The 21,533-nt window shown below is 53.2% G+C and overlaps 1 protein-coding gene across 3 annotated transcripts; it reads right to left on the reverse strand.

Moving 5' to 3' along the window:
• Window positions 1-11: 11 nt before the first annotated feature.
• ZDHHC1 (zDHHC palmitoyltransferase 1) lies at window positions 12-20,571 on the reverse strand. 3 transcript variants are annotated; one of them, XM_082677567.1, is made up of 12 exons: window positions 20,333-20,571; window positions 13,788-13,834; window positions 12,149-12,391; window positions 7,187-7,362; window positions 5,480-5,581; window positions 4,944-5,068; window positions 4,685-4,843; window positions 4,297-4,409; window positions 1,311-1,393; window positions 979-1,072; window positions 761-839; window positions 12-650 (listed from the first exon to the last, which is right to left on the reverse strand). In XM_082677567.1, exons 3-12 carry the CDS (start codon window positions 12,389-12,391, stop codon window positions 421-423), a joined length of 1,404 nt encoding a protein of 467 aa, XP_082533693.1. In that variant the 5' UTR covers window positions 13,788-13,834; window positions 20,333-20,571; the 3' UTR covers window positions 12-420. The 3 variants fall into 3 exon arrangements, with proteins under 3 accessions (XP_082533693.1, XP_082533694.1, XP_082533695.1); XM_082677568.1 differs by lacking the exon at window positions 20,333-20,571 and adding an exon at window positions 16,240-16,355; XM_082677569.1 differs by lacking the exons at window positions 13,788-13,834; window positions 20,333-20,571 and having other exon boundaries at window positions 7,187-7,295; window positions 12,228-12,313.
• Window positions 20,572-21,533: the final 962 nt, after the last annotated feature.

The raw sequence follows: 21,533 nt of genomic DNA on the forward strand, positions 1-21,533 counted from the left end.
AAGTGCAAACCCTAACTTCAAGAAAAATAACCTCCTCCAGGCAGCTTCCAGGACCTTTCCCAACCAGGACCCCCGTACCTGAGCTTCTCCATATGACAATCTGGGTGGCCACCCAGCGTACGGTGTGTGTGTGTGGGGAACCCACCTCAACCTCTGCCCCTAGGCTGACTTGCAATGGTCCGGCTCCAGGAGGGCCCGTGGCCCTTGCCATTAAGAAGGTATGCACTAACTCCGCAAAAGCATAAAAAAGTTTATTGGAGCATCACGGCTGGTGGGGCTGTTATTGCTGAGTCGTGGGGGAGGGGGCCGATCCCGCCGGCCCTTAGCGGCCCCTAAAGTGCACTCAGTACGGCGGGGGTGGGGGTGTTGCATAGAGAGTCTGTCCCGCCTTTCCTCCGCCATCCCTGTTTCTTGTCCCAGCTAAGCGGGACCGGCTTCCGGGCCGCCCCGCGCACCGGGATCGCCGCTACTCGGGCTTACGAAAACGGCCGGCGCACGCGCCTGCAGCGCCAGCCCGGCGCTGCCTAGGCGCGTCTGAGCCACTGGAATCTCGTCCATGGACTCGGCTGACGCCGAGTGGTAGGCGCCTGCAGGGCTGGCGTCAGCGGAATCCGATGACGAGCTAGAGCGGCGGCCGGGGGTCCGCGGCCCTATGGGGCCGGAAGGGAACGTGAGACTAGGAGCTGCTACTCACTTAGGGCCCTACCTTTCCCTCCCTCGTAGCTCCCCGAGCGGGATCCGGTCAGGAAGGGGCGCTCACCCGGCAGCCTGGGCAACGGGGCCTCCCGGTCCAAGGTTCTGGAGGTCCGTACCTTATACATGCGCCGCTTCCTTTTTTTCTGCAGAGACAGGGGGAAGCCTGAGTACCCCTTCCCCAGACCTCACATCGCCAAAAGACGCGCAGGAATGGAGAGGGGTAGAGGCTTCTTTCCCATCCCCTTCCACCTGGGCAGGGGGCCCAGCACAGTCCCCCCCTACCTGGGGTCGGATCCGGGGGGGCAGAGCGAGAGTCTCTGGGGAGGAGGGCGGTGGAGGCTCCACGTGGCCGCGGGTGGCAAGGAACCGGGAGGAGCTGAAGGGGAAGTGGGAGGATAAATCTTGGATGCTGTTGTTCCTTCAAATCCCACCCTGTTGGAGGTCCTAAAATAAGCCTCCCTTCCTAGCTGGAAAGGCACATTGATCTGTCCCAGGCCATGATAGCCTGGACCAAGACCTGTGCCTTGGCTTTGGCCTAACCCCTTTCTCCCACCTCGATGGCCCTGCCATGCCAATGGGAGATGTGAGGTGGCACTTGCCCAGGTTGCACTCACTTAGCATTCACTGAGGCAGGCCTGGCCTGGCCAGGGGGCTCTGGGCGCACATGGCTGAAGGTCCGCATGTAGAACTCCATCTCCTGGGGAAGATGGAGGTGAGGGAGGCTGGGAGGCCAGGTGTGGGTCCAGGGCCTTCTGGGTCCTGGGCCCACTCTGTCTTGGATGCAACACCCCCTTACTGGTCACTGTGGGAGGTCTGGGCACAGAGGTCTAGGGCTGTCCTTCAGGCTTCCCAGGTATGCTGGGAAAACCCCAATGCAGAACGAGGCTTAAAACACCTGTGTTTGTACCTTACCCCACCCCCACCATTTTCCTCACTTCATTTAGTCAAACTTCACCTCCTCCAGGAAGCCTCCAGCCTCATGTGTCCAACGTACCCAGTCTAGAGCTGTTCTGGCCAAGTTGGGTTGGGGAGAAGAGGGACTCAGAGAGGCCCTCTCCTGCTCCTGGCTCCTCCCAGGGCTCCAGTCTCTGAACCGATGTTTTTCCCTAGTTGGGAGACTGGGCAGTTCACACACCCGGGTGTGCACCCGAGGCTGCGAGGCTACCTGCAGGAATCCATGGTTCCCTCGGAGCTGAGTCCTCAGAGTACCAGACACAGTCTCAGCTGCTAGCGGGGAGTGGGGGGATGAGCAGTCTCCCCAACTTCTACCGGTAAAGGGAAGCAATAGGTGGTGGAAAAAACAGCGCCACAGCCCCACCTGGGACCAGGCGTATGGGTGTTCTCTGTCTTGTTTAGTCGCTGATCCTCACAGTGACCATGGGAGTAGCAGACCCAACCCCTGAAAGTGAAGGGGTCTGAAGCCAGGAGGTAGCAGGGGTGGCCTACGCTTGCACCCCAGCATGCAGCAAGCGCCGAGCCACACCCAAGAGGACTGCAGGTGAGGAAACAAAAGCCAGGAAAAACAGTCCGAGAAGGGAGCCTGGTGGAGGATGTGGGGTGGCTGGGGGTAGGGCACCGGACAGCTGTCGCGACTCAGCAGTCGTTTCCATGGAGACCCGGGCATCCTGACTAATGCAGAGACGACACTGTAACAGGAACACCGTCTCTAAAACAAGCCTATGTTTGGGGGCAACGGCTCCAGAGTGGGGCCCCTCCCACATTCCTGCTCAGGGTGGGGGTGGGGAGGCTGCCTGCTGGATGGCCCTAGCAGATCTGGGGGCCAGAGCCCAGCCAGTCACCGGCTGGCTACACAGAGGCAGAGAATGAACCCTGGGCAAGCCCTGTGCCCAACACCTGCCCAGGCTGGCCCTTTGGGGAGGAGTGTGGGGGTGCCAGCCTGAGCAGAGGAGCCCTGGGGAAGAGGAAGGAGTCAAAGGCCAGTCACAAGGGCTGGGACGCCAAGGGAATCCTTCCCCCACACATTTCCTCTTCACCAGTGTGCACCTAGCACCCCTCCAGGGCCCAGGAGAGAGGCGGCAAAGCCTACCCTGGTGCCCCTGGGTTCTAGAAGTGTAGGGCAGAGGGCAGGGCAGCAGTAGAGAATGGTCTCAGAAGCCTGAGGGGCCAGAATGGGCCAGGAGCCAGGCCCTAGCCAGCTGGGGAAGTATGAGGGTGCCACCAGGGTGTCCCCATTCAAATTCCCCTCCCCCAGCTGTCCCTACAATCCTCCCTCAGAGACATTCAACACTTGCACATTCCTGAATGGTACATGGCACCTCTCAGCCTCAGCTCTCCTCTGCGCGATGGGACAAACACACCCCTTCTCCCTCTGCCGACGTCTCCCTCAGGTCATTTTCCGATGGTATTAAATGCCCTTGCTGCTGGCACATCTGGCCCCAAAGCCTAAGCAGGCGGTAACTACAGAGCAGGGGTCCTGAGCATTCAAGTCTGGGGATCCCAGGGCCAGCCCTGCCTCAATGGGCACTGGCTGTGAAGCTTGAGAAAGTCTCCTGCCTACCTCTCTGAGCCTCAGTCTCCTCTGTGAAGTGGGGATAGGGATGGTGCCCACTCCCGGGATGGCTGCCACTGTGCTTACATGGGTTCCGTGCCCAGCACCAGGGCAGGTACCCATCAGTGTGGCAGTTGCGGGGGGGGGGGAGGGGGTCTCCACCAACAGCCATCACTCCCCCAGGCCTACCCAGGCCTGGCAGCCTGGCCCACCCCTGGCGATGAGAACAGGAGAGGTGGGGTCCCAAGCACTCCCCCAATCCACCCACCAGCCTGTGTTTGTGTCCAGTTGCCATGAGGACTTCGGATCCAGGGCTCAGCCTTCCCAACAAGGCTTGCCTGGGCCCCCTGCCTTCCCAGTCCCTGGGGGCTCCAAGGACTGGACCACCCCACCCCCAGCTGCTGACCTCAGGAAGCCAAGGGGCATGGGAATGGGGATAGGCTGATCAACAGCTGGGCTGGCCAGGCCCCGAGCCTGGGCTGGAGGATTCCTGCTTCAGAGTGCAGAGACCTTAACTCTTCCTAGACCCAGCTTGCTTAATCTTTCTTGGCCTCAATCTGTTCATCTGCAACATGGGTACGGTAGCATTACCTGCCTCATGGGCTGTTTCAAGATTTAAATGAGGTAATGGGTATAAGGGCTCAGGGTACGGTAGCATTACCTGCCTCATGGGCTGTTTCAAGATTTAAATGAGGTAATGGGTATAAGGGCTCAGGGTCACAGGTGGAAAGAACTGATGGCTCTATCCTGGTGACCCAGTCCTTGATCCATCCCTCTCTCTTCTCCTGCGGCCCCAACCTGCCTGCTTCCAGGCTCCCATGTTCTGTGCCCTCCAGCACATGCTTCGAGCCTTTCCCCTGGGGTCGGGGAAACACAGGGCTTCCTCTGGCTGTGCCCACACTTGAGCAAGTAGGCACGTGCTTAGTACAGGCTTGCCCTCGCCTCTGCTGCCTCCAGCACCCCCTACCCCAGCTGCTCTTCCAGGCCCGCTTCCCTTTGCCCTGTCTTGTCACTGGCTACTCGTTGCACAGCCCACCACCCCTCCCACACCCCTTCTCCCACTCCCTCAGCCCTCTGGGCCACTTCTATACCTGAATGGGCCGCATCCTGGGGGGACATGACTCAAGCTCCCTGTGGGCCCCCTTTGCCTCCTGGGGCGGACGATGCTGCACGATGTATTCATAGGTGGTGAGCTTGTGCCACACTGAGGGGGTGAAGAGAGGGCTCAGTGCAATGGAAAAGGAACCCTGGAGTTCAGAAGGTGAGGGAGGGTACCCAACCACAGGCTAAAACCATTGTCCCCATATACACTAAGCCATGAAGTGAGACCAGGTCACCATTAGAGAGCCAGCGCTAGGAAGGGGCATAGTTTCAGGGCTCTACAGCCCAAACTGGGTAACTTCCTCCAGCTTAGGGACTCCCATCCCCTGAAAGGCAGGTGTGGGTGTATATGTGGGGGTAGGGGCAAGGGCCACTTACTGAGATAAATGTGGAAGCAGAGCAGGTGGCCGAGCAGGGCTGTGGAGAGCAGGCCCAGAAGGATGAGAAGGGCAGCCAGAGCCAGGATGGCAGGAGCCTGTGTCTCCACAGGGGCAGCAGGCAGGAACACGAACCACACATCTGTGTGATTCTTCAAGACTGCAAGGCACAGGCAGACTGTGCTCAGCCAGGGATGTAACCAGTGACCAGAACAGGCCCAGGGTTGGGGGATGGGAGTGGGCCTGGAGCCCACACTGACCTTCAAAGTGGCGGTTGGTACGCAGCTGCATGGGGTTGACAAAGAACTCCACAAAGACATAAGTGGCCACCAGCACGAGGAGCAGGACGCCCAGTAAGGCAGATGCCACACTGTGTAGAAAGAGCCTGGGCCCAGCCGTGGGCAGCTGTCAGCACCCAGGTGCTCCAGCTGGGCAAGGGCCCAGAGCTCAGAAGGGCCGGTGGTTAGGATGGGGAGCTGGGCCTCTGACCCCACAGCCCTGACTCCTCACGAAGCCAAAGCCTTAGGGCAAATGTGAATATAGGCGGCCACCCCCAACAGGCTCCCCACCTTTCCCTGGGCCAGCAGGAGAAAGACTCCAAACCTACCCTCATCGCTCTCAGGCGGAAGCCATCGGGAGCATCACCCTCAGACCAGCACACACACTAACGCACACCAGCGCACAGGTCCCCCAAGTACCCCTATCACCACCCCGCCCCATACACAGGTTCAAGGCCCCTGGCTCGCACAGACACAGGCATCGCCAGGCACCCCTGTGGCCCGGGCCTGGCTCTCACCGGTAGTTCCTCTCGCCCACGCAGTTGTTGAGCCACTTGCAGTGGTGGTCGAAGCCGCACACGCACTTGTTGCAGGCGCTGCAGTGCTTGGAACGAGCACTCCTGCGGTGGGGAGGGGGCACAGCACGGTTGCGGGCTTCTCCCGCCTTTTGCTGCCCGGCCTGGCTGGGGGGTTGCCGGTTCCCCGCCTGGAGCGGGTCACCCACCCGCGCCTAAGCGGAGAGCGGAGCGCGTCAAAGGGGAGCACGCGCGCCCTCTGGCGGGGGGCACTGTGGGGCGGCGCACCCGGAGGAAGCAGCGCTTCTGAAGAGACGGGGTGGGGGTGGGGGTGGGGGCGGGGACGGGAGGTGTACCCAGCGGCGGGAGGAGGTGTAGGCGACGTTATACTGTCCCGCTCTGGGACAGTGCACCCGGGTGATGGTGGCGTGAAACGAAAACGGAGTTTCCTTTCCAAGCAAGGACCCCCTCTGCCCGGCCAGGGAGCAGAAGAGAGCAAGGCTGCTGGACCCAGGGCCTGCGTTGCTCTTCCTGACATCGCCATTTTTTGAGTCCCTGTTTCTCTGCCAGACTATGGGAATTTTCCTGGCATTCTTCCAGAAAACCCCAGTCTATCTGGGCTAATCCAAAGGGAGCCAAAGGAAGAGGGGTAAGCAGACATCTGGGTGAGCAGTAAGCAGTTCACCGCAGTGGGTCAGGTGAGGTGAGGCTACATTAGGAATGCAAGAGAGTCTCCCTGCCCCAGGGAGGAACCAGGAAAGGCCAAAGGACAGTGGAAGAATAAATTTCGACCCCCTCCCCCAGAACAGAATGGAGCCCTGGAATACGCAGCAACTGCCAGGGCATCCACTGAGGAACAACGCGCTGACTGGTGTCTAGTGAAAGAAAGGATGGTCTGATGCCAAAGTCCTCAGCATCTTAATGCCATTGGCTCTTTCTCTGTCCTGTGGACAGAACCCCTTCAACAGGCTGCTTGGGGCTTAATATTAAAAGTGTGGAGCTAGCCTTGAACCATACCCCCATCCCTGATCCCCTACCTAAGGCTGGGAGACTGGGATCCTCCAGAGAGGGGCTTAGGGAGGCAGTCTGGACCAGCCAAGGGGGTATGGGCTCTGTACATTCTGACCCCTCAATGTGACCTGGAGTAAGTCACTTGGCCTCTCTGGGCCTCAGATTCCTCGTGCATAAACAAGGATAGCAGTATTGGCTTCGGGGCCAGGCAGGCTGGGTTGTGAATCTGGCTGCCCAGTAGCCATATGACCAACCTCAGGCCACTCAGCCTTTCTGAGCATTGGACTCTTCCTCCTCTGTGAAGTGAGAAAGATGTTGCCCACTCTGCAGGGTGGTTGTTCATAAGCACTTAGCACATGGTAAGGAGTCAAGTGTTGCTCCCCTCTCTGCCCATACCTGGGAATGCTGGTGAGAGAAGGGGGGTGGTTACTGGTGGAGTTAGTCATCAGAAGTGTTTGTGGCAGGGCCAATTGTCCTACTTTGTTGGAAATGCTATTCCTCATCTTCTGTTTCCAATCACCTTCTCCCTCACCCAGTTCTCTGTCACTCCACTAAGATTCTTGACTGTGTGAAATAAGAGGGTTCTGAGGCTTCAGAATGACTGTAAAGCCTGGGCATGCCCCTGTCTGCCTTCAGCTCCCACTGGCAGTTCCCCGGGCACACTCATCGGCCACACACACCCAGTCCACACGCACTCACACATCCACGTCGCACAAGTTGCAGTGCAGGTCTTCAATGACGTGTGCATGTTGGCTGCGGTTGAAGATGGGCAGGGGCCCAGCATAGCTCTTGTCCCGCACATTGGCATCTGCTGGGTCGATGGAAACAGCAGTCAGGTGCACCACGAGGTGACCAGCAAAGATGGCGCCCATGCACTGGCCCAACAGGTTAAAGACTCACTCCACACTGCCGGCTGAGAGCCCCACTTCTGCTTCCTGTGGCCAGAGAACTGCTCTCTACCTACATGTGACTCCCCAGTGCAGAGACTCTCTGCCTGTGCCACCTCCTACCTGTGCCACCTCATACCTGCGCCCCATATGGAAGAGCAGAGGGGCTATCTGGTAATGGAGCTCACAAGCCAGCACTGCCTGCTGCTGCTGAGGAGACCAACTACAGGGCCCTGGCCTCACTAATCCAGGCCTGGTGTAGGCCCTGGCTGATCCTACCTCAGAATCTGACCTGGTTTCCGATTTTAAATGGTGAAATGAGACTGAAAGAGATCATCCTCTAAAGGTTGAAGGACCCAAAATATAAGTTCTAAGCTTGTTTATCTTGCTTTCACAGGAAGTCAGCTCTGAGAAGGAAGAAGACATCCTCTTCCAGCAGCCAGGCCAGTTGGAGAATCACTTGCAGACAGGGCCTCATATATCCACTGCCTCCCCAGTCTAGAGTCCAGGTACTTGGAGGCCTGGGGCTGAATGTCTGGGATGGCCTAACATGTTCAGGGGCTGGCCAGGGGGCAGCATGGCTAATTCCTGAAAGACAGATCTTCCAGGATCTATCGGCTCAGCAGTTGGACCAAATGCTGGACACAGTATGCTGACAACTTACTGCAAAGTGAATGTGTAAAACTTCACTAATAGATTCCACCCAGGCAGCCATCCACCCTCCATCTAGCTATCTGTCGATCCATCCATCCATCCTCTTGCTAGCCAAGTAGACATCATCTCTCCATCACTCCTCCATCCATCAGCTGTCCAACCTCCTTTTTTTCTTCCTCTTCCTAGCAGCCAAATTTTCCTACATGTCTGCAGGAGCCAGGCCCCACCCTAATGTGCTATACCAGAGCTGAAAGAGACAATCCTGTGGCCCAACACAACCTCTCTATCCCTACGGCCCTGGCTGTGGGTCAGGCTGTCACCTCTTGCCTGGGTTATTCCATAGTCTCCTGACTCTGCTTCTCATGTCTGCATCCCCTTGAGTACCCTTTACTTGGGTAGTGAGCTCTGAAAAGCTTAAACCTAAAGCCTTGCCTGCTTAAACTCCTGCAGTGGCTCTCAAGCTAAAGTTTACTCTTCAGCTCAGTGTTCATGGCCCCTTTTCCTCTGGATCCTCTCAAACCTCTCTGGTATCACCAACCACTACTCCTTACCATTCCAGGCTCTCTTCAGACACACTGAATGTGGGCAAACATTTAGTTTCCTGCCTGCTCCAACACTTCTTCCCTCCCCCCCACCCCACTGGTTCATTCATTCAGCTATTTACTGAGGTCTTTCTCTATGCCAGGCACTGAGGATATGGCAGGAGCAAGACAGACTTTGTCCCTAGCCCCAAGGAGCCTACAGTCTGGCAGAAAACACAGAGTAGGTTGATTGCAATAACGAAAGTTCAGGGGACTATGTGAGTTTGTAACTGGGTGACCTCATCTAGTCTGAAGGGGTCTGGAAAGTTTCCCTGAGGAAGTATCATCTCAGCTGAGACTTAGAGAGAAACAGATAACAGGAACATGGCAGGTAATATAAAGAGGAAAGGGGGCCTGGCTGGGTACTGGGAACAAGCAGAGTCCCAACTAGATGTGTGGTTCCAGCTCAGCTTATTGGTGCCATGCAAGAAAGAGAGCCCATGTCACCAAATTCTGGCTTTTCAGAAGGAACCAGAAATATGGATTTGTGTCCGGATATATGAGGCGCCTCATTTTTTAAATGTTGACAAGGAAATAAATAATTTTTTAAATGTACCTGCCAAAGAAATACTTAAGATATGTCCATTTTGTGTGTTCGTTATCCCTCAATTAAAAAAAAAAAATCTGTAGGCCAAACTGGCCCATGAGCTGCTAGGTCTTGACTTCTAACTTAGCTGGGTATTGGGGTGGAGAGAGAGGCTAGGAGCTTCCAGGCAGAGACCAGTGTTGTTGCAACAGAGAACAACAGAGGAAATAAAATAAGAAGATGCTGGGGAGATAAGCAGAGTCCAGAATGTGGAGAGCCATGATGATCTTGAACCTTCAGGCAGGAAGAAGCTATTAGAGGGTGTTAAGCTGGGGAATAACTTTATCATATTTGTTTTTTGAAAGGGCACTCTGGCTGCAGGGATAGAGATGGACTGGCCAGGGTGAGAGCATGTGTGGGGAGACCTGTTTGGAAACAAAATGGTCATCTAGGTAAAAGAGGCAGATGGCAGTGGGGAGAAAAGAGGGCAAATACAATAGATTTTTAGGAGGCAAAATCAACAGGACTTGATGACTGACTGGATATAGGTGATAAGGAAAGGGGCGGAGAGCCAAAAGTACCTAGAGAGGCCAGGAAGAGGGAAGGAGGGGAGCTGAGAGCAACAGGTGGGTGCATCTGGGTGGTGATGTTGGTCTACGTGGCCCTCCTCCTGCACCCACAGTCTGCTGTATGAATCCCTACCCCCATACTTACCATGTGATGATCTCCAATCTACAAGGCTTTCCTCCTGTTGGAAGCGGAACACCTAGAGCTGGGGCCCTGTTTTACCCATCTTTGCAACCCTAGGGCCCAGGCAAGTTCTAGGTGCAAGGTGAGTGCTTGGTATACACCCTTACCCTACCTCATTCTGCAGGGACCCCTGAGGGAGCCTGCAGAAGGAAGGTAGCTTTGATGGGAGGACAGAGAACCATTCAGGCCTGGAAATGGGAGTGCCAAACCAGGTGGTTCTAAGAGCCTCCAGCATTGCCCAAAGTAACAAATATGGGGAGGACAAAACCCTCAAACCATCCCACTGCCTCAGAGTCAGACTGCCTGAGCAGTCCTTCTGGCCTCACTGGGTAGCAATTGTGTGACCTCAGGAAGTCATTTAATCTCTCTGAGGGCTTCCCTGGTGGCACAGTGGTTAAGAATCCTCCTGCTAAGGCAGGGGACACGGGTTCGAGCCCTGGGCCGGGAAGATCCCACATGCCGCGGAGCAACTAAGCCCGTGCACCACAACTACTGAGCCTGTGCTCTAGAGCCTGCAAGCCACAACTACTGAGCCCACGCGCCACAACTACTGAAGCCTGAGCGCCTAGAGCCCATGCTCCACAACAAGAGAAGCCACCGCATGAGAAGCCCTCGCACCGCAATGAAGAGTAGCCCCCGCTCGCCACAACCAGAGGAAAGCCCACGTGCAGCAACAAAGACCCAACACAGCCAAAAATAAAATAAATAAAAATTTAAAAAAAACACTTTATAATCTCTCTGAGCCCCAATTTCTTTTATGAAAGTGGGGAGAACACCTTCCTTACAGATTATTATGAGAGTTGAACAAGATCATCCATGTATAGGGGTTGGCACAGTGCCTGGCACATATAAGTGCTCAATAAATGCTAGTTATTCTTGGTTACTGTTATTTGCTCTGATTCTGCTCACTCCAAAACATGTGGTTATTAATCTGGCTTCCCAGGTACACTGATGGCAGAAAGCCAGGTAGTCCTGAGTGAGTGGTGTACCCATTCTGGATCATGGGAGGAATGTTCCATGAAGCATTCTACTTAAGAGCACTGACTAAGCCCTGCTGGTCACCTCAGAGAAAGTCTAGTTTTCATGTACAAAGTTGATGACTAGGCCCTGGGCCCCAGTGAACCAGGAAGCCCCTCAGTGACACTGCTGGCGTCGGAGACCAACAACCTTCTCTCGAGTCTTTCTCCACCCACCTGCCCTGGCTACCCACCAGCCAGGGGCTCTATGGTTTCCCAAGCGAGCATGCTCACATTCATGGCTCATATGTTCCGGTGCTCACACACACACATCCTTGTGTGCTCCTTGTCCCCTGCCTGGGAAGCAGGCAGGACTCCTCCTGTCGGATAGAGGAGGAGGCTAAGATGCGGAGAGCTGGCAGAAGCTGCTCAGCCTTGTGCAGCTCTGAAAGGGCTGAGGTGAAGGGTGCTGACTCTACGCCTGAGACTTTCAAATTCATCCCTGCTAACTCCTTTAGCTCACCCTAGGCCACCTTCTCCCAGAGGCCCACAGAACCATCTCCATGAAGCACACACACCAAGGCACACTCTCATGGGCACCCTCTGGACTGGGGCACATGGCCACATGCAGCCCCTCTACTGCCCAGACTTGCAGCCACATCCTCTGCTCCTGGGGGTCGTGGCCAGGGCTGGGGCAGTCACATCACTAAGTTCAGGCAAGTTCATATTTGTCACAATTCCCAGGAGCTTCCAGGGCATATCTGTCCCTCCTCTTGTCAATTCAACCTTACCCTAAAAGAGTCTGATTTATAAAATCGATGAGCTCCTAAACAGTCCTGGGTACAGCATAATAATCTCTGTAAATAAAACCATATTTTAAATGTACCAGGAAACTTACCATGTAAAGGAATTCTACCATTATTCTTTCCAAAAAGTGAAAAATTATTTCATAAATGGAATAAGTTACTCTCTTTTATCCCTTGTTGAGCTCTGGACACAATTAGCTTAAAGAGAGCTTTAAGGTTCTCTTCTGTAATTGCTCTCGTGGTACCTCAGTTGATGAGGTTCCCATCTGTGTGGGGCTTTCAACGCTCTAAGGTTCGTTAGGCCTGTTCCCTCACCCAATCAGGCAGAGGGGTCAGATGGGGGTTGGAGGCCAGGCAGGTAGGCAACTGGTCCCCCCAGGCAGAGACAGGGCCCATTTGCACTCTCTGAGGCTCTGGAACCCAGCTTCAGGCCTCGCCCATGTCCCTCCATCCATTGTCCCCACTCCTCTATGTACCAGTCCCACACTTTCCCAAGGATACAGCATAGCCAGCAGGCACCCAGTGGTGAGGCAGGAGGGGAACAAGGACCCCAAAGCCAATCACAGCAAAGAAGAGGTACAGCAGCCAGGCCACAATCTGGAGCGGGTGAGGGGGCCAGCTCCACCCATTCCGGCGGGACCGCTGGCCCTGCAGCTCCGGGGAGGGTCCGTTGGCCTGTGCAGGTGCTGTCCACACATTCTTCTCAGGGGCTGTCTTGTTAGAGGGCTTGTTGCAGATGTTCATCTCCAGAGGGAGAAAGGGTAGAAAGATCATTAGCCTGAGGAGGCCCAGGCTGGAGCCCAGAGCCCCGTGCCTGCAGTCAGGTTTCAGCAGGAGGGGCAGGCTAGTATGTGAAGCCATCTCCAGCTACTCTGCAGGGGAATCCGGGGCCCTAGCAAGAGGAGCCTGGCAGTGAGGGAGGATGGCAGTAGAGTGCTAGTCTCAAAGCCCCAGAGCAAGTTCTGGCCCCAGTCCTAGCCAGGACAAGGTAGGAAGTTCCAGGGTTTATTCAGCTCACAGTGTGACTGCCTGTTATTCTGCTCTGTCTCCACAGCCATCAGAGTTAAACCCAATAAGACATGTTCTCATCTGGTAACAATATCAGGCTGAGGCCAGAGCGATGAGAACACATGCTGATTCTGTCAGGATTAGTCACCTCTGTCCTGAGGCCCAAATGCAAGTGTCAGAGAGGGCCCCGTTACACTTTGCTTAGGGAAACAGGGAGTGGAGGTGTTCAAAAGAGGGACCTGGCCTCTGCCCCTCAGCAAGCATGTAATCCCTTTAAGGACTAGGGGACCCTGAACCATGTCCCCTGTGCCTCAGATAAGCTACCTGGGGCTTCTTGGCTGGAGAGAAGCCAGCACACAAGAGAGGGGAGGAATCCTCATTGGTTCCCTCCAGCAGTGGAAATGACCATGTTTCTCTAAGTAAATGTGGGTCTGGTACAGTGAGAACAAAAAAGTGAACTGATGCCTTTGACTCACTTGAGGGAGTTCAGGGAAAGACAGGCCTTGGTCAGAGCCAAACCACCAGATGGCAGCACTCTTTACCCCCATCCCACCATCACTCAGCCCAAGAGCTGACTCAGTGCTCAAAGATACATGCAGGGCAGACGGGTAGGCCTGTCATTACAGGAGAAAGAGCCCAACCCCAGTATCTTCTGGGCCTGAGGTGGGACCAGAGCCTGGGCAGGCAGTGCCCCACCTGGGTAGACAGGCCAATTCGGAGCTCTTGGTGGGAAGGTCAAGAGCTGCAGAAAAAACCCTGGCAGCTGGACTCTCCTTTCAGGAGTCCATGCCTGTTGGCCAGGGAGTCTGACTAAGCCAAAGGGTATGGCAGACCCTGCTCAGCACATCTGCCTTGAACACCTTCCTCACTTCTAAACCCAACAAAATGTGACCTGACCTTCAGAGCCCACTGCAAGCATCACCTCATCCAGGAAGCTTTCCCTGATGTCCCAAGTTAGTCAGGGGGCCCTCACGCTCAGTCTTTATTGGGCAAGTCACTTTGCTGTTTGGAACACTTTGCCATCTCCATGTCTGCCCCCCTGTTATGCCAGCTCCCCCTAAGGGCAGCAAAGGTACTGTGATTCATTCACCTCTGTTCCCCACAACCCCTCCCCCAAGCACCTATAACATACCTTGTACACAGTTGGTGCTCAGTAAATGTTTTCTGACTTGAAAACATCTGAAATAAAAGGAAATGCGGGCACGGTAAATGATGAGGAATCCTGACTCACCCAAAGCCATCTGGGCCGTTCTGCCCTGTCTTCAATCTGCACAGTCGCCAGGCACCCGTACCCCCACCCCCCGCCCCACGCCAGCCCCATGGCTGTTACCCTAGCTACCAGACACTCACACTCAGCCACTCTGCCCTTCATCCCACCTGAGGCCCAGAGCCTCCTGTAAACCAAACTTGGAGAGTCTGAGTAGCCTCATCACAAAGCTAAATGGAGTGACCCTAGTTTTCTCCCAGGGACTCCACTGGAATTCTTTGGTCACTTGCTTTGTCTTCAGTAAAAAGCAATGAAAGGTGAAAAAAGAGCCCCAGCTTTGGAGGAAACAGATCTAGGTTCAAGTCCTGGTTCTTCACTTACTAGCTGAGTGGCTTGAGTTTCTTCATCTGAAAAACAGGGGTAGGGATGCCTACCTAGGGCTGTATATAGATCAGCAAAACTGTAGGTAAAGCGTTGACACATAAATGTTCCCTAAATGGTAGACGTTATGATTACCCTTAAAATAGCCCTCTGGGGTGTCCTCATCTCTCCAGACTGAGGAGGCTACTGCATCTGATATTCTGTGAGGTTTTATGAGGTTATGCCCAAAGTGATGGGGTTGGTTCAAGTCGCTTTCTTAAGTTAGCAGTCCCAAGGAACACATTGTCATAAGAGCTGGGCCACTGGATTGCCATTCTAAACTTCTCAGCTTTGATCAAAGATGACAAAGATGATCAAAAAGCTGGCCTCACTTTATTTGGAATGTCCCCAGAGGTGGCAAATCTTTGTCCTTGATTTTTGGAAACAAAGATCATCTGGTCAAGCCCAGTGTATACAGTTGAGCTGGGCAGTTCTGCTCAGGAGGACAAATCCCTGTGGCTTCCACATAGGTTCTCCAGCCATGTCACCAGGGCAACTTCTTTGAAGGGAACCCATTAATTGGGATTCCTAAGTCCTGACTTTCTCTTTGCCATCCTCACACCTGAATAACCCAACACCTTGAGGTAGTTTATAAAGAAAGAAGCAGAGGTACATGGCTAGCTGACAGGTCCTCACTGCCAGAGTGGGCTGGCAGTGGCCACAGGCACCCCCAGTGCTGCTGCATCCCTGACACCTGAGGCAGGAGGAGTCACCACCTGAGGCCAGGGGCCTACCACAAACAGCCTTAGGGGTTGCTCTGATACCGAACCCCAGTACCCTTGGCCCAGAGAGGTACCACTTGTATGAGACCACGGATGAGGGGATGGTGCTGTTGGGTGTAAGTCCCTTGCAGGGGTGGCAGCCTGGTACCATGCCACCTGCAACAAAAGCCTGAAACAACCAACTCTTAACTGATGATATTTTCCCTTGTGGAGTTGGTGGCCACAAATTCTTTTGGCCCCAAAAATTTTGATTAAAAGGGCTTGGAGGTAGGAGAGAATCCAAGATGAGGCTTCAAGCATGGATGGGACCAGGCACTGTCACCAGACCCAGGGACTTCTCTGGCTGTCCTACCCCTCTCAGCACTTCCCTAGGAGACCAGATTCAAAGATGCGCGGTTCTGCTACCAGACAACATGGCCAGCTTGTGCACTCATGCCTTGGCCCAGTCAGTGCTTATTGCGGTCCAGCCCCCTTGTGCGTTAAAGATGAGACCATGTTCCTGCCCTCAGGGGCGTGCTTTCTGGGGGCCCAGACAGATTTCAGGGAAGTGGGTGAATGGGTATTCTGGCAGCCCTGCAAGGGCCAGCCATTCAGTATGACAGAACACAGAGTGGGTGGGTTTGGGGTCAGAGAGCAAGATCCACAGAGAGAGAGAGAGAGAGAGAGAGAGAGAGAGAGAGAGAGAGAGAGAGAGAGAGAGAGAGAGATGAGCCCTGGGAAGTTGCAGGGTCAGATCCTAGGTTGAAACCAAGTGCCCCTAAAACCAAGTTCCCTAACCAAGATTATGATTAACCTCTCTATCCAAAACTTTATTCCCTTTCAAATCACCTCTGACCTCAATCCTGTGCTAACTGAACACTAAACAACCAGAGTCACATGACTAAAACTGCTGTTGTCGATGACATCATTAATGTACTAAAATTGCTACTATAGATGTCATCATTAATGTACAAACTCAGGTTGTTTCTCCAGGGCAAGATGAGCTAACAGATCCCTGAGCCATGGACCACCTGGCCAAAGAATCATAAACCAGAGACATTCTGACTCCTGAAACTACAATTAAGAAATGTCACAAAAATGTCACAGGACGATGATTAATCCCAGCCTCTTTGTTCTCCTCCCTCCCCCCACCAAAAAAAAAAAGAAAATTCTAACTCAAAGACCAAGCTGGAGTGGACCTGAGGCATGTCTCCCACTCCCTTTGCTTGGCATCCTGCAGTAAACACTGTACTTGCCTTCACCACAGCCTGGTGTCAGCAGATTGGCTTTGCTACCTGTTGGGCAAGCAGATCCGACTTTGGTTCAGTAACAAGGTGATCACAGGAGGCCAGGTGAGTAAGTTTAGGCACTGTTGAAAGAGCCACAGGGAATCACAGAAAGTTTAAACAGGGGAGTTGACATAAAGGTGATGGGTGTTTTTAGAAAGCTTTCTATTCACACTGGGAAGGAGGGCATGAGCAAGAAGCGAAAAGGCATGGGGGGTGGTGACACCACAGCAGGCTGGCCTAGGGAGGGCAGCAGCCCAGCAGCCCTGTGTACTGGGAGGAGTTGGGTGAGAAGTGGGGGTCAAGCCCACAAGCTCCCTGATGCCCTGAAGCACCTTTGGTGGGCTGAGAGGTATGTGGACCTTGACAAAAGATTCTCAAGTACCTTCTGCTGCCACAAACAAACAACAGAGGTAAGCTGGTGGAGACAGAAAGAAGACAAGAGCAAAGAGGCCCCGTGGAGTGTTAGGCCAAAGGTAGCCACTGCCCTGGTAAGCCAAGGGCCCACCCGGCTTCTGAGGCAGGCTGGAGGGCCTGTGCAGGTCCCTCCCTGTCCCAACAAGGGGAAGGCCATTGCTAGGATGACAATAATCTATGTTAACATTGACTTGCTAAAAGTCTAAAATAGCATTTTCCAAATAAGGTTAGGCTACCTTAATTTATATGCCTAATTTAAGTGAGGAAAATCTTACCATTTCAGGTTCTCATTATGAACTACAGAATAGTTACCTGACTGGTCCACTTCCCACTTGCCCACCTCTACTCTCACCAAAAAAAAATATTTAGGAATGCTGTTCTGAGATTCATGAACAGCATTGTAAAAGAACCAGACTGAGGTGAAAAGTACCAGCCCTGGAGAGGCTGTAGGCATCCCTGCATTTCTGCAAGATGTCTGAGAATTTCAGGAAAGAATCTACTTAGTTACCAGAGGGTTTGTTGGTAGAGGCCACAGAACTGGGAAGGTACAGTGATGGGGTCAGAAGAGAGATGACAGGGCTGATGTGGGGGCTTGGAGGGCCTGGGGATCTGAGTTACCAACAGGGAGAAACAGGTTGGAACCAGGGAAGAGGGCTAGGCCTGGAGACATAGCCTGGTTCTGGTCCCTGCGTTGCCACTCACAGATTGAGGAACCTGGTGGGCAAATTTCACAAAGCCATCTCTTTGGATCTCTCCTTTATTTATTTTTCAAAAAGGTTAGCTGGAAAGCAATTTGGTAATGTCTACCAAACTTGAGAACACATATACCCTTGAGCCAAGACATTCCATTTCTAGGTATTTATCTTATACATATGCTCATAAAGTGCACAAAGATTCATTGCAGTCTTGTTTGTAATAATAAAGGACAAAAAACAATATAAACAAATATATGGCACATGCACACAATAGAATGCTATATAACATCAAAAATAATGAGGGATGAAATGACTTTTGATACACAGTTAAGCAGAAAAGCAAGATGTGGGACAGTTGTAGAGTGTGCTGCGAGTGAGTGAAAACCAAGGTGGATGGAGAGACACCTACGTTCCTATATGCACAGATTCTCTCTGGAAAGAAATGCAAGAAAGCAAACATAGGGATAGCCTGTGAGAAGGTGATCCAGTGGCTGGGGATGAGAGAGATTTGCTTCTACTATGTACTCCTTGGTGCTGTCTGGATATTTTTTTTTTTTTTTTTTTTTTTTACCATGTGCATGTACTACTTTTGAAAAAAAAAATACATCAAATAAATAACTGAAGGGTGTCATCTCTTACCCTCCTGGCCCCAGTCGGCTGCCATGTGGACCAAATGTGCTCGTGTGATCTAGAGCCCAGTACTGCGCCAGGCAAACGAGGAAATCTTGCCTAACAACCATGCAACAAAAAAGCACTCAGTTTTAGTTCAATGCTTTCTCACTCTCGGAAGAAGTCCTGAGTTGTTCAGCTGAAGAGCTCCCTGTGAGCTGTTAGGGCTTTTGTTAAAGCTGGAATCAGACAACCAGGCAGCACAACAGAGGAGCAGCTGGGCAGGACCTTGTTCCAGTTCTCAGCTGAAGGTCAGCTCAGCTCCCCATGACTCCAGAACCCAAAGGGAAGGTGCATGCCACAGGAAGGTTTCATTCCCAACCATCTTTTCTTTTAGCTAGAGGATTTATGGTTGCTGTGTGTGTGATTTTCTATGGATACTTCAAAACAAGTTTTCTGGTTTTTTCCCAGGATCTACTTTTAAACCCATTTTCACTGAGATTTAACAGATGCCCAATTTAACCATCTAAGGGAGGGGCTGGAAAGAAAATGCTGCATGGTGCACACTGTTTTACAGCACAAAATGTCATTTATAAAAGAACTTTCAAGGGGCAAGTACTTTGTTTATTAGAATTACCCACAGGTGCCAAAGAAGTCTCTGGACTTAAGATTCTGGGAAGTGGCTAGTTTGACTAAGAGATACACATCACAACTCCTCCCAGAAAATGAATTGGAACCTCAAGCCTTTCTCATAGACCTCTCTAGTCATTGGCCTCATATGTGGCTGGGCTCCTCACATCAACAACACGCAGAAGTCTGATGCTAGGGCAGGAAAAGCTTGAAACCTCAGTCATTCCTGAGCTGACGTGGTCTGCAGACATTTCCTGTGCCATTCTCTTCCTGAAGCAACCACTGCAAACTATTTGGGATTCAAGTTAAGCCAAGGAAAGAGGACAAGAAGAAGGGAGCAACTTGGAGCTGAAACAAGGCCAGTGAGCAGAGGCAAGCATTTTTGATTTTAACCAGGAAATCAACTCCCATGATGGTAGAAGCAAGCCTTGAGGAACACCCACCAAGAAACTGTCATTAAGAACAAAGTTGTGACAGAACAGATAAGTAAGAAAAACAAAAGAAAAAAACCTGGCTAATTAAGTACCAATGTTGCTTTTATTGAATCTCATGGTGATTATCTGTTTACAAACCCGTCTCCCACTGTGAACCACCAGTTCCACAAAAACAGGGACCACCCCTCACCCATCTCTAAATCCAGTTTTCCTTCAAGAAAGGAAGTTAAGCCACTTCTTACCATTTCTGCTGCCATCACCCTAATCCAAGCCCCAGTCATTGCTCCCCTACGGTATTTCAACAATAACAATAACCATCACTAGCATTTAGAGGGCATTTATTCTGTGCTAGGCACTGCTTTAAGTGTTTTGATGGAATTCACTTATTAAACCCTCACAACTCTCTGAGGTAGGTCCTATCGTTTCAAATTGTTCTCATAGGCCTCTCTAGTCATTGGTCTCAGATGCCAATGGCCCCTCACTTTCTCCCTCATAAACAACATGCAGAACAATATGCCCCTTTCACAGATGAGGACACTGAGTCTCAGAGAGACTAAGTAAATTCTAGGAGGCACAGCTAGACTGGCAGAACTAGGATTGCCCTCAACTGACTTCCTGGTGTGCCCTGTCACAATCACACTGCTCACCTCACCAGAGTGAGATGAGCTTTTCAAAACTTGAAATTCATCAAAACTCCTCAATGGTTTCCTTCTCCTGCTAGGATAAAGTTGAAACTGCCACCGCATCCTTCAAGGCTCCCCTCATGCTTGCTGTTCCTCTGGACCAGCTCCCTCCAGATCTTTGCATTTGCTTTTGCCTCTTCCAGAAACACCGTTACCCTGATCACAATGCTGGCTCCTTTTCAACCTTCAGCTCTTGGCTTAAATGTCACATGATAGAGCGGACCCTCCCTCACCACCTCCCTTCATTTCAGCACCAGAGCATTTAACCCGACCTGAAATCACTTTAGTCGTGTATCTGGCGCCTGCTCCCCGCACCCCCCGCCCCGCCCCTTCTTAACACTGCGGGTTCTGGAGAACCGCGGCGTCCTCTCTGGAGCCCTCCGTGGCCCCGCGCCTGGCAAAAAGCCTGGCACACAGCAGACGGTCAATGCAAATCTGTGAACCGGATGAATGCGAGAAGGAAGCCGGGCGCTCTGCCCGGTACCTGGAGCCCAGGCCGCGGGATCCAGGCGCAGAGCTCGGCCGGGCGGCGGCAGCTCTGGCCCCGTGGCTCAGGCCAGGCTTCGAGATGAGAACTGCAGCGGGGGCTCCTCACCTGCGCGTCGTCGACCGAGCCAGGTCGGCCTTGCCAAGGTCACTCAGCGGCTCAGCCCCCACGCCTGGCCGTCCACCCACTCCAGGGCGGCGGCGCTTCAGACTCTCGCAGCGGAGACGGTCCCCGAGACCCGGAGGCGGTGCGCCCCGGATCGGGGCCCCATCCCGGGCCGCGCGGGGGAGGTTAGGCCCGCAAGTCCTCCGGCTCCGGCTCGAGCGGGCTGGCTGTACCGCGGGGCGAGGCTGAGACGGGCTGGGCCTAGTCCGGCGCGGGCCCGTTCCCCTGGCAACGGCGCGGGCTACGGCGCCCCACAGCGGCCAAACCGCGCTGCGTCACGTCGCCCCGGCACCCTGGCTCCGGGCGGGGCTCACCCCGGACCCCCTGGCGTCCTAGCCCAACCATTCTCCGTTCCTTTCCAACATTTCTTCTCAAAAACCCACTTTCCCCACCCCCAATCCACAGCTTGTCTTCTCGAAATCCTAACTTGTCCCAGAGGTGTTCCCCTCCAGTTTCCCCCCTGAGCCCACCACTCTCAGGAAGACCCTCAGTCAGCCTGCACACTTTTTAATGAGTATGCGCTGGGCACTGGACATACCATGGGGAACACCCACGAGATCCCTGTCCTTCAGGGAGATTACAGGCTAAGGGGAAGACAGATCTAGAGACAAATAAATACAGTATACATATTGTGGCCCATAATACAAAGTGTGAAGTATAAGAGCTCAAAATATCTCCTTTCTGGGACTTCCCTGGCAGTCCAGTAGTTAGGACTCTGCGCTCTCACTGTCAATGGCCTGCGTTCAATTTCTAGTCGGGTTCAATCCCTGGTCCTGTTCAATCTCTGGTCGGGGAACTAAGGTCCCACAAGACCCACGGTGCAGCCAAATAATAGTAGTTGTAGTAATAATAACATCTTCTTTCTTTATTTCCTTTATTTATTTATAAATTTATTTATTTATTTTTTGGCTGTGTTGGGTCTTCGTTGCTGTGCGTGAGCTTTCTCTAGTTGCAGTGAGCGGGGACTACTCTTCGTTGGGGTGTGCGAGCTTCTCATTGTCGTGGCTTCTCTTGTTGCGGAGCATGGGCTCTAGCCACGTGGGCTTCAGTAGTTGTGGCACACGGGCTCAGTAGTTGTGGCTCGCGGGCTCTAGAGCACAGGCTCAGTAGTTGTGGCACACGGGCTTAGTTGCTCCACAGCATG

This window comes from Grampus griseus (genome assembly GCF_964374135.1).
Source record: "Grampus griseus genome assembly, chromosome: 19".
Taxonomy (NCBI): Eukaryota; Metazoa; Chordata; class Mammalia; order Artiodactyla; family Delphinidae; genus Grampus; species Grampus griseus.

What these genes read in the sequence shown, in the direction of transcription:
- ZDHHC1 (XM_082677567.1), bottom strand. Translation starts at nt 12,391, where the DNA reads ATGAACATCTGCAACAAGCCCTCTAACAAGACAGCCCCTGAGAAGAAT. An exon ending in GGGTGCCTGCTGGCTATGCT is followed by an intron (nt 7,363 to 12,148) that starts GTATCCTTGGGA and finishes CTGTTGGGCCAG; the next exon opens with TGCATGGGCGCCATCTTTGC. An exon ending in CCCGTTGCCCAGGCTGCCGG is followed by an intron (nt 651 to 760) that starts GTGAGCGCCCCT and finishes CCGGCCCCATAG; the next exon opens with GGCCGCGGACCCCCGGCCGC.